General features: G+C 39.8%; 1 protein-coding gene across 2 annotated transcripts in view; it reads right to left on the reverse strand.

Moving 5' to 3' along the window:
* Window positions 1-652: 652 nt before the first annotated feature.
* IL15 (interleukin 15) overlaps window positions 653-12,071 on the reverse strand; it is a 93,776-nt gene continuing 82,357 nt past the window's right edge. For both annotated transcript variants that reach the window (XM_055550265.1, XM_055550263.1), the window contains exons 5-7: window positions 8,400-8,444; window positions 6,316-6,453; window positions 653-2,760 (exon numbers count right to left, since the gene is read on the reverse strand). In XM_055550265.1, coding sequence (XP_055406240.1) covers window positions 2,650-2,760; window positions 6,316-6,453; window positions 8,400-8,444 — 294 coding nt within the window. In that variant the 3' untranslated portion in view covers window positions 653-2,649. The remainder of the gene's footprint in view (window positions 2,761-6,315; window positions 6,454-8,399; window positions 8,445-12,071) is intronic.

Raw genomic sequence — 12,071 nt, forward strand, 5'->3', positions numbered from 1 at the left:
GACGGAGGAGCCTGGTGGGCTACAGTCCACAGGGTCGCAGAGTGGGACATGACTGAGCGACTACACTTTCAACTTTCTTTCTTTCAATTGGGTTTAATTAACATGCTAAAATTTTCTTAACATATTAAATAATTTGATCTTTAATGAATATCCAAACATCTGTATTTAAACTTTTAAAATGTCTGCTTAATACCTTTGGTACAATAAATAAAACAATTTTCCTGTCAAAAAGAAATTCCTTTTCAGATGAAACTAAAAAAAAAAAAAAAAGCCACAAGCTCAATGGCTGCCAAATATTATTTGTCTGGATTGAGGTCAAGGGACAGACTGAGAGCCAATACATGACTCTTTGAAGGTCAAATGGAATACAGATTTCTCCAAAACTATCTTGAAAGAAAATATTAAGCATACATTGACTGAAAGAATGAGATACATGAGCAGGGATGGGGCACTGGACTACTAAAGAATGATTCAATAGAGAAATGGTTTGCACTATGACATAGAAAGAAATCAAATTCTTAAGATAAATTCCTACTCTTTGATCTCTCAGTAAAGTCTGCCAGAAGTGAACTAGGGGCAAGACATCTGTGATGAGATGAGCATATTTCATTTCAGTCAGTTCAGCTTCAAGAGAGTTTGAAAATTTTAGACAGTATACTAAAAAATAATAGAAACAATTATTTCATGCCACATCATGTTAGCTCTCATCAGCAGTTTTTTATTATACAAACATGACAAAAACAATGTAGGAAAGTAAAATACTTGTACATGAGGGAAGAATGAAATATAAACATTGTTGCAACCATTAGCTTTTGATACACAATTTCACCTATCAGTAAAGGTTTATTATAGATGGACTGATGCATATTCCATGCCAGGCACTTGCAAACTCTCTCTCATAATAAGAGCATTACTGGTGGCCCAGTGGTAAAGTGGAGAAGGCAATGGCACCCACTCCAGTACTCTTGCCTGGAAAATCCCATGGACGGAGGAGCCTGGTAGGCTGCAGTCTATGGGGTCACTAAGAGTCGGACACGACTGAGCAACTTCACTTTCACTTTTCACTTTCATGCATTGGAGAAGGAAATGGCAGCCCACTCCAGTGTCCTTGCCTGGAGAATCCCAGGGATGGGGGAGCCTGGTGGGCTGCCCTCTATGGGGTCCCACAGAGTCGGACACGACTGAAGCAACTTAGCAGCAGCAGCAGTGGTTAAGAATCCACCTGCAGTGCAGCAGATGCAGGTTCAACCCCTGAGTCAGGAAGATCCCCTAGAGAAGGAATTGGCAGCCCACTCCAGTATTCTTGCCTGGAAAATCCCTTGGACAGAGGAAACTGGCAGGCTACAGTCTGTCGTTGTTCAGTTGCTAAGTCATGTCTCTGACTCTTTGCAACCCCACTAGTTGCAGCATGCTATGCTTCCTTGTCCCTCACCATCTCCTGAAGTTTGCTCAAATTCATGTCCATTTAGTTGGTGATGATATCTGATCATCTCGTCCCCTGCTGCCCTCTTCTCCTCTTGCCTTCAATCCTTCCCAGCATTAAGGTCTTTTCCAATGAGTTAGCTCTTCGCATCAGGTGGCCAAAGTATTGGAGCTTCAGCTTCAGCATCAGTCCTTCCAATGAATATTCAGGGTTCATTTCCTGTAGGATTAACTGGTTTGATCTCCTTGCTGTCAAAAGCACTCTCAAGAGTTTTCTCTATCACAACAGTTTGAAAGCATCAATTCTTTGCCGATCAGACTTCTTTATGGTCCAACTCTCACATCCATACATGACTACTGGAAACACCATAGCTTTGACTCTATGGACCTTTGTTGGCAAAGTAATGTCTCTGCTTTTTAATACACTGTCTAGGTTTGTCATAGTTTTTCTTCCAAGGAGCAAGTGTCTTCTAATTTTATGGCTGCAGTCACTGTCTGAAGTGATTTTGGAGTCCAAGAATATAAAATGTGTCACTACTTATACTTTTTCCCCTTCTATTTACCATGAAGTGATGGGACTGGATGCCATGTTCTAGGGCTAAAGACTATGGGGTCACAAAAAATGCTGGATGTGACTTTGTGACTAAACAACAACAATATCAAGAAGAAGGGCTTTATATATCAATAATGAAATTATTGGTTTCTACCTAGTTCCTCCTTTCTTGTTGGTAGTCAATTCTCCTTCCAAGTGCCACACCTGAAGAAGAAGTAAATGAAGGTTGGTAGTCAATTTCCACATTGGTTGGGGCATCCTCTATGTCTATAGCCGTGGCACCAAGTGGTATAGATTGTTTAATAATTTGACTCTCACCCTTGAACCAAAGACCCTCTGTTTTCTTATAAGATGTAAAATATCAGTGCAATTTCAAAGGATAAAATATGTACACAATTTTATTCAACATTTTACATTATGCTACAGATATGTACAATTTCAATAATAAATTAAAAATAAATGAACAAAATAAGTCCGTCCTTGGCAGACAACGTGGTCTCGGAGACATGTTTTGACTTTTATGTTTATGAATCCATCCCAACCAAGATCCTGAGCATCGTCTTGCCAGGAGAATTTGTTTTGGCAGCACATTTGAAATACTGAGTGCTTTGTTGCCTCTAAGCCGTGGAAAGATGTTTGTTAATAATAGAAATGCGGAAAAGGATCAGCTGCAATCAAGAAGTGTTGATGAACATTTGTACAATATGTACAAAACTCTTCAAAAATTCTTTGATACTTTTTTCCTCCAGTTCCTCACATTCTTTGCATCCCAATTCTGTTTTATTCTGCAAATAAAAAGAAAGGATTAGACTGGAAAATCTAAAATATACCTGTCCTGTGAATATCATATCATTTGAACCACATGGTGAGATGTCCAGACATAAAATATTTGGCAGATTAATTACCATATTGGGAAGAACTAAGGCAAAAGAGAACTGGAGAGATTTGATAAGGACTGATTTTTTCCTAGAGTGAATTAAGGACAGTGAAAAATATAATTGAAAAAGAAAAAAGATCTACTGAACCACAAACTTCTTGCTTAGAGGCCTTCAGTAGTTTCTGGTCATCTACCGCAGCATGAAGTCCCTGGCCCCCTGCATGGCATGCCGGCTCTCCTTGAGCTATTCCTTACCTATTTCTTTCACTTTTTCCACAGCTCAAAGATTCAGCCCTAGGAACACTGGCCTCATGCCTTTTGGTCCCATACATACATGAACCTATTAGGTGTTTCGCTGTCTGCTTTTCTCTCTTCCTTCCACACTTCTATTTTAGCTACAACCACTCACACTTAAGATCACTCAGGTGCTGTCTCCACTGAGAAGGCTTTTCTGAACCTGGGAGCTCCCGAGGCTGGACTAAACGTCCCATCTCTTCATTCTCAGAACTCCGTATTTAGGCTCTCTCTCATATCACGTCATGTGTTAGGCTGATATTAAGGAGCTTTATGCTTCTTAGACCACTGTTTGCTCTAGGCTCTTCCAGGAAGTCAAGACTATGTATTGTTACTTCGCAAAGGGCTTGGCACATGATATTCACCCAATTATTATTGGCTAATTTGAACTATTTTGATGAATATCATAAATTATTGTACTTTAAACACAGTTTCTACAAGTGTAGCAATCTACAAAACGAACTTTCCAGGGATCATCTGAACTGTGAAAGCTGTTTCAGGAAAAATCAAAATGAGACTTTTCCATCCATTAAGCATGTAAAATTCAAATTCACCAACATTTATCAAGCACAAACCCTCTGCCAGGTGCTGTCATATTCCATATAATGCTGTCCTATTTGATTCTGAAAGTAATCATGTCAGATAGGAAGGCAGAGATAGTAAATGACTCATTTAGTTGACATAATCAGTGAAATTCTCCACGTCCAGGTCTTCTGACTGTGCATTCAGGCCACACTATGTCATGATGAGGGGGACTATAAAAATGCACATTAAAGAGTTCTCCATTGACATTTGCTATGAATTATCTGTTGCATGGCCCAGCATTTCCACCAATAACAGAGAGATAACATATCGCAAGAGTATTTTAAACATTAATATATTCATTTCAGAAATAGATCAGAATTCTAGTACATGTCAAGCATTGTTCTAGGAGTTGGGATACAGCACTAAAAACAAACAACAAAAAAACGGAAACAAAACACCTGCCCCTCTGAAGCTGAAATTCTAGTAGGAAAAATCAGACAATATCCAGCAAGCAAAATATATAGTATTTAAGATGGTGGGACATATAGAGAAGTGGGTAAGGCATGTTGAGGTGGGGGCGGGATTGCAGTTGTGAAGAAGTGACATTGCTGTGAGATGGTGACATTGAAATAAAGACCTAAAGTAGCTTGGCACTTTAGGGAAAATCAACCATGTCCAGCCACACTAGCTCAGGGTCTCTGCTCTTTCAGTTGCCTCTGACTGAACATACTTCCCCATGGCATCCTTGAAGCTCATTCTCTCTCATGTTTTTGCCAATTGTCAGTTATGTAAGCAAGCCTTCTCTAGAGCCTCAGTCCCCTTCAGTTCAGTTCAGTTCAGTTCAGTCGCTCAGTTGTGTCCGACTCTTTGCGACCCCATGAATCGCAGCACACCAGGCCTCCCTGTCCATCACCAACTCCCGGAGTTCACCCAAACCCACATCCATCGAGTCGGTGATGCCATCCAGCATCCTCTGTCGTCCCCTTCTCCTTCTGCCCCCAATCCCTCCCAGCATCAGAGTCTTTTCCAATGAGTCAACTCTTCACATGAGGTGGCCAAAGTATTGGAGTTTCAGCTTTAGCATCAGTCCTTCCAAAGGAATTCCAGGGCTGATCTCCTTCAGAATGGACTGGTTGGATCTCCTTGCAGTCCAAGGGACTCTCAAGAGTCTTCTCCAACACTACAGTTGAAAAGCATCAATTCTTTGGTGCTCAGCCTTCTTCACAGTCCAACTCTCACATCCACATGTGACCACAGGAAAAACCATAGCCTTGACTAGACGAAACTTTGTTGGCAAAGTAATGTCTCTGCTTTTGAATATGCTACCTAGGTTGGTCATAACTTTGCCCTGACCTGCCTCTTTTGTGGCCACTACAGTTATTAATGAACACCTGACCTACTATTTATTTGCTTATTGATTACTACATGTTTCCTCCTTCTGTAAGAGCAGGAACAGTATGTTTGTTTTAACTTCTGTTATCCTGAGGGCCTACAATGGGTCCCAAAGTGTATTTGTTAAATGAACAAATTATGATGATGGCTTTGTTTGTTTGTGAAACTTTTTCAGTCCACTTTCCTTTGGCCACTAGTGTTTTGCCATGCAAGCCATGATCATCTGTACTTCAGGGCCTTGCAAAGCTGACGCTCCAGCCTAGCATAGGGGTCCCTGGCATTTGCTCTCCAGGAGCCCTATACTGCTCTTGCTACCTAGAAGTATACCTTATACTCCAAGTATTCAGATTTTTATTATTATCTTTTTGCAACATTTATCCTTTGAGTAGATAAGAAGGTAGACTCTGGAGAGAAATTGCTCGGGGATTCCTGGCTCCTCGTTTTACTAACTGCATGAATTAGAGAGAGAGATGCAAGCTCCCAGAGCCCCAATTTCTTAAACCTCAAATAGAAACAATGATAACCATATCTCACAGATTAACTGCACTAATTCAACGAGTTACCATCTGACCCTGAAAGAACAGTATCTGGCACAGAGTAATAACGCAAGTATTACTCTATGGGTGCTCAACAATTGGGCATCAGACATTAAGAATCTTCCCTGTTGGCTCAGACATAAAGAATCTGCCTGCATGCAGGACATCCAGGTTTGATCCCTGGGTTGGGAAGATCCCCTGGAGAAGGAAATGGGAATCCACTCCAGTATTCTTGCCTGCAGAACTCCACGGACAGAGGAGCCTGGTGGGTTATAGTCCACAGGGTCACAAACAGTTGGACAGGATGGAGTGACTAACACACACACATGGACACACACACGGACACACACACACACACACACATATGCTTAACAGCTATGTAACTATACCTGGTGATCAACACCTTGAGGTCAGTGACCTCTTTGTCTAGTTCACCTTTGTCATTTCAACACAGTTCAGCACAGCCCTGTGCGCACTGAGGCACACACTGTGGAGCATGTAGGAAATGTTTGTTGAATGAATAAATCAATAAAATGCTTAGGACTGTGTGCACAGGAGTGATGGTGCAGCTTCTGGCAGCCATTCTGCTGGAATTAACTCCTTTTCCCCAGTGCTCCCTCCAAGGGTCTCCTTGTCCATTCCCATCCAGCTAATGATTTCCCGCAGTCAATCCAAGAGCATCTGATGCAACTCTGGACAACTACTGGATAACTCACCTCAATAGAAGATAAATTGCTGTTTGCTAGCATGGTAAGATTTTCTATTATTTCATAAATGGTGGCATTTTTGGACTCGTGTAAAATAACTCGTAACTCCAGGAGAAAGCACTGCATCGCTGTTACTTTGCAATTGGGCTAAAATAGAATTACAAAGAATCATTTTTGAAAACAATTATTTTCCCATTATTTCAGTTTCACACAGATGCAATTCTGATTTTGTAAAAAGTCAGTCCAACTATTTTATAAAGAAACACAATATTCCTAAGACGTTTTACATAGGAAACAGCTTCACTTATTTTTCTCTTTTGGCTTTGAAATCAAAACCAAAACAAAGTGAGAACAAAAAACAGTCAGGAAAGATGGGGATGCTGTGCAGAAGAAAGAACATAAAACTAGAAAATGTAGAAATAATACACCACTTTTTCCCACTAAGCACATTTCCTCTGTCTAAAGGGGTGATAATATTGACTGGAACTCTCAAAACATGAATATAGATGGTGCATATGGAAGAATTTTTTAGAATCTGACTGCATTGTTAACATTTTAAATATTGGTAGCTGCTAATCATCCTATTCCTGCAAGTTCCAGTGGCACACATGATTCCAAGAAATTTCTTAGAAAAATCAGACAGGAGTATGGCCTATGCACAGGCTGGCCAAATCAGAAAGGTACTTTTCAGGTCCCATAAAAATACATTTCCCAAGATGATTACTTTAACAAAAACCTAAACTTCAAACCAAAGTATTTAATGAGCATGTGGGGGATTTGATAGAGACTGTCTGATTTTTTGTTCTCGATGCCATGCATAGTGCCTGGAGCTCTGAAGGCACTTGGCAAGTGCTTACTGAACAAATGAAGGAGGGAAGGAAGGAAGGAAGGAAAAGACACAGCCACCTGGCTGGCCCTGGAAATACTCCTTATCCTCCCACAGCCGCTGCTCTGGATTGAAAGGGTAAATACTGTCAGCATGTCAATAACAACTAAAATATAAATAATAAAACTGAGGTTCAGAAGTATTTAGTGTCTTCCAAGGCAACAGAGCTAGAAAGTGGCTGAGTCAGGGTTTAAATCTAAATTTCAGTCTCAGCTTCTTGCAAGCTACAACCCCAGGAGCAGCAAGGTTATCTTCTTACAAAAACAGCAGTCTCAGGATTCTGAGTGTTGGCAGTTAATTGACTGCTTTCTACTTTGAAGAAAATGCAAAGAAAAATGGAAAACATGTTGAAGCCTAAAGAGGAGACTATTTCTAGTGCAGCAGTACTATATCCAAGTGATTGATAGATAACCTGTTTTTTCCCCCCTCTAATTTCTGGCTGTGGCTTCTTTCCAATGCTTAAGAAGTCTCAGTAGGGTAAACCTTCTATTTCGGAGAAGTTCTAATTAAGGAATAATAGAAGACTCAGTGTTGTGAATACACACAACACAGAGTTTGTTTTCCATGAAGAGAAGATGTCAGGGATTTGTGTCTTGGTTTTAGTAACCAATTCAGAGAGAATGGACCAGCAACTCAACAGAAATTCTATATGCCCTGAGCAATGTCCGCATATTAATGAAGCGATTTAAGATCATTTTTGAATTCTGATAGATTTTATGGGTTGTGTTAGTTTCTTTTCTCACATAAAGAATAACCAATCAGAATCCTCTTCTGACAACTGTAGCGATTCAGGCAAAATGTAGAACAGGAATATGCTTAAACAATTTGTAAAAAATATGATTAAAAGTGATAGCACTGGATAAAATTGATATGTTGCATATTGTTAAATTGACTAACTTGATTCTTGAATCAATTGCATTTTTTACTTGCATCATAGAAATAGGTACTATGTTTTGTTTGACATTGATATAAAAAGGCTTTTTTATGTCTTGATTTGACAAAGATGCTACAATGTAAATAGTATCTATGTAGCTCTTTCTCCCTACCGTGCTATAATCTCAACAATTGCATATAAAATTCATTGATCATATGAACACCCGAACATTAGATTTTAAAACTATACATGTTTCAGTAAATTTATAAAAATGTATTTCCAAGCCTTTGAACATTGGAAAAGACAGCAATGTTGAAAACAAAATATACTCACATGAGCATCACTTTCAGTATATAAAGTGGCATCCATATGTATAGACTGAAAAGAAACAGAAGCAATATGAGAAACTATTCCCTGCTTTAGATATAATGGGAACAACCTACTGAAAACATTAAATTAAACTTTCTAAATTAAAGTCTTTATTTTGAGATAATTTTATTCATATGAAGTTATAAGAAAAATACAGCAAGATGCTGTGTGCCCCTTCACCACTTCCTCCAGTGACGATGTCGTGCATCAGCAGTTCACTGCAGTCGCTCAGTCACATCCGACTCTTTGCGACCCCATGGACTGCAGCACTCCAGGCCTCCCTGTCCATCACCAACTCCCAGAGTTTACTCAAACTCATGTCCATCAAGTCAGTGATGCCATCTAACCATCTCATCCTCTGTCGTCCCCTTCTCCTCCCACCTTCAATCTTTCCCAGCATCAGGTCTTTTCAAATGAGTCAGTTCTTCACATCAGGTGGCCAAATTATTGGAGTTCCAGCTTCAACATCAGTCCTTCCAATGAACATTCAGGTCTGATTTCCTTTAGGGTGGACTGGTTGGATCTCCTTGCAGTCCAAGGGACTCTCAAGAGTCTTGTCCAACACCACAGTTCAAAAGCATCAATTCTTTAGTGCTCAGTTTTCTTTATAGTCCAAGTCTCACATCCATACATGACTACTGGAAAAACCATAGCTTTGACTGGATGGACTTTTGTTGGCAAAAAATGTCTCTGCTTTTTAATATGCTGTCTAGGTTGGTCATAGTTTTTATTCCAAGGAACAACCGTTTTTTGATTTCATGACTGCAGTCACCATCTGCAGTGATTTTGGAGCCCCCCAAAAATAGTGTCTGTCACTGTTTCCCTAATTTTTCCACCTATTTGCCATGAAGTGATGGGACCAGATGCCACGATTTTAGTTTTCTGAACTTCGATTTTTAAGCCAACTTTTTCACTCTCCTCTTTTACTTTCAGTAAGAGGCTCTTTAGTTCTTCTTTACTTTCTGCCATAAGAGTGGTGTCATCTGCATATCTGAGGTTATTGATATTTCTCCCGGCAACCTTGATTTCAGCTTGTGCTTTATCTAGCGTGTATTTTGCATGATGTACTCTAGATATAAATTAAATAAGCAGGGTGACAATATACAGCCTTGACATACTCCTTTCCAATTTGGAACCAGTCTGTTGTTCCATGTCCAGTTCTAACTGGTGCTTTAAGCCTGCATACAGATTTCTCAGGAGGCAGGTCAGGTGGTCTGGTATTCCCATCTCTTTCAGAATTTCCCATAGTTTGTTGTGATCCACACGGTCAAAGGCTTTGGCGTAGTCAATAAAGCAGAAGTAGATGTTTTTCTGGAACTCTAGTGCTTCTTCAATGACCCAATGGATGTTGGCAATTTGATTGCTAGTTCCTCTGCCTTTTCTAAATCCAGCTTGAACTTCTTGAAGTTCACAGTACACATACTGCTGAAGCCTGGCTTGGAGAATTTTGAACATTGCTTTGCTAGCATGCGAGATGAGTGCAATTGTGCAGTAGTTTGAGCATTCTTTGGCATTGCCTTTCTTTGGGATTGGAATGAAAACTGACCTTTTTCAGTCCTGTGGCCACTGCTGAGTTTTCCAAATTTGCTGGCATATTGAGTGTAGCACTTTCACAGCACCATCTTTTAGGATTTGAAATAGCTCAACTGGAATTCCAACACCTCTACTAACTTTGTTTGTAGTGATGCTTCCTAAGGCCCACTTGACTTCACATTCCCAGATGTCTGGCTCTAGGTCAGTGATCACACCATCGTGATTATCTGGGTCATGAAGATTTTTTTTGTATAGTTCTTCTGTATATTCTTGCCCCCTCTTCTATCTTCTGCTTCTGTTAGGTCCAGATCATTTCTGTCCTTTATTAAGCCCATCTTTACATGAAATGTTGCCTTGGTATCTCTAATTTTCTTGAAGAGATCTCTAGTCTTTCCCATTCTATTGTTTTCCTCTATTTCTTTTCAATGATCACTGAAGAAGGCTTTCTTATTTCTCCTTGTTATTCTTTGGAACTCTGCATTCAAATGGATATATCTTTTCCTTTCTCCTTTGCCTTTACCTTCTCTTCTTTTCTCAGCTATTTGTAAGGCCTCTTCAGACAACCATTTTGCCTTTTTGCATTTCTTTTTCTTGGAGATGGTCTTGATCCCTGTCTCCTGTACAATATCAGGAACCTTGGTCCATAGTTCATCAGGCACTCTGTCTCTTAGATCTAATTCCTTGAATCTATTTCTCACTTCCACTGTAAAATTGTAAGGGATTTGATTTAGGTCATACCTGAATGGTCTAGTGGTTTTCCCTACTTTCTTCAATTTAAGTCTGAATTTGGCAATAAGGAGTTCATGATCTGAGCCACAGTCAGCTCCCAGTCTTGCTTTTGCTGACTGTATAGAGCTTCTCCATCTTTGGCTGCAAAGAATATAATCAATCTGATTTTGATATTGACCATATGTAGATGTCCACGTGTAGTCTTCTTTTGTGTTCTTGGAAGAGGGTGTTTGCTATGACCAATGCATTCTCTTGGCAAAACTCTGTTAGCCTCCTACCTGCTTCGTTTTGTATTCGAAGGCCAAATTTGCCTGTTACCCCAGGTATCTCTTGACTTCCTACTTTTGCATTCCAGTCCCCTCTAAAGAAAAGGACATCTTTTTTGGGTATTAGCTGTAGAAGGTCTTGTAGGTCTTCATAGAACTGTTCAACTTCAGCTTCTTCAGCATTACCGGTCAGGGTATAGACTTGGATTACTGTGATACTGAATGGTTTGCCTTGGAAATGAACAGAGATCATTCTGTCGTTTTTGAGATTGCATCCAAGTACTGCATTTCAGACTCTTTCGTTGACTATGATGGTTACTCCACTTCTTCTAAGGGATTCTTGCCCATAGTAGTAGATATAATGGTCATCTGAGTTAAATTCACCCATTCCCATCCATTTTAGTCCACTGGTTCCTAAAATATAGATGTTCTCTCTTGCCATCTCCTTGTTTGACCACTTCCAATTTGCCTAGATTCATGGACCTAACATTTCAGGTTACTATTCAATACTGTTCTTTACAGCATAGGACTTTACTTCCACCACCAGTCACATTCACAACTGGGTGCTGTTTTCTCTTTGGCTCCATCTCTTGATTCTTTCTGGAGTTATTTCTCCACTGATTTCCAGTAGCTAATTGGGCACCTACTGACCTGGGGGATTCATCTTTCAGTGTACTATCTTTTTGCCTTTTTGTATCATTCATGGGGTTCTCAAAGCAAGAATAGTGAAGTGGTTTGTCATTTACTTTTCCTGTAGACCACATTTTGCCCTGCATAACATGGCACAATATCGTAATGAGGAGATTGGCATGGATACAGTCCACCCACTTTGTTCAGATTTCACCAGTTTTTGTGTGTATGTGTATAGTTCTTTACAATTTTATCAGATGTGTAAATTCATGTAACCACTACCATATTTAAGATGCAGAACAATCCTTTACCATAGGAAAGATTTCGTTACTCTTTTATAGCTAAAATCACCTTTCTCCTGAAACATTCATATTCCGCCCACCATCCTTCTATATACTGTCAACCATTTCTCTGCTCTTCATTCCTATGATATCATTTCAAGAATATTATATAAATGGAATCATGCAGTAGGTAACCT

This window comes from Bubalus kerabau, chromosome 16 (assembly GCF_029407905.1).
Source record: "Bubalus kerabau isolate K-KA32 ecotype Philippines breed swamp buffalo chromosome 16, PCC_UOA_SB_1v2, whole genome shotgun sequence".
In the NCBI taxonomy this organism is placed as follows: Eukaryota; Metazoa; Chordata; class Mammalia; order Artiodactyla; family Bovidae; genus Bubalus; species Bubalus kerabau.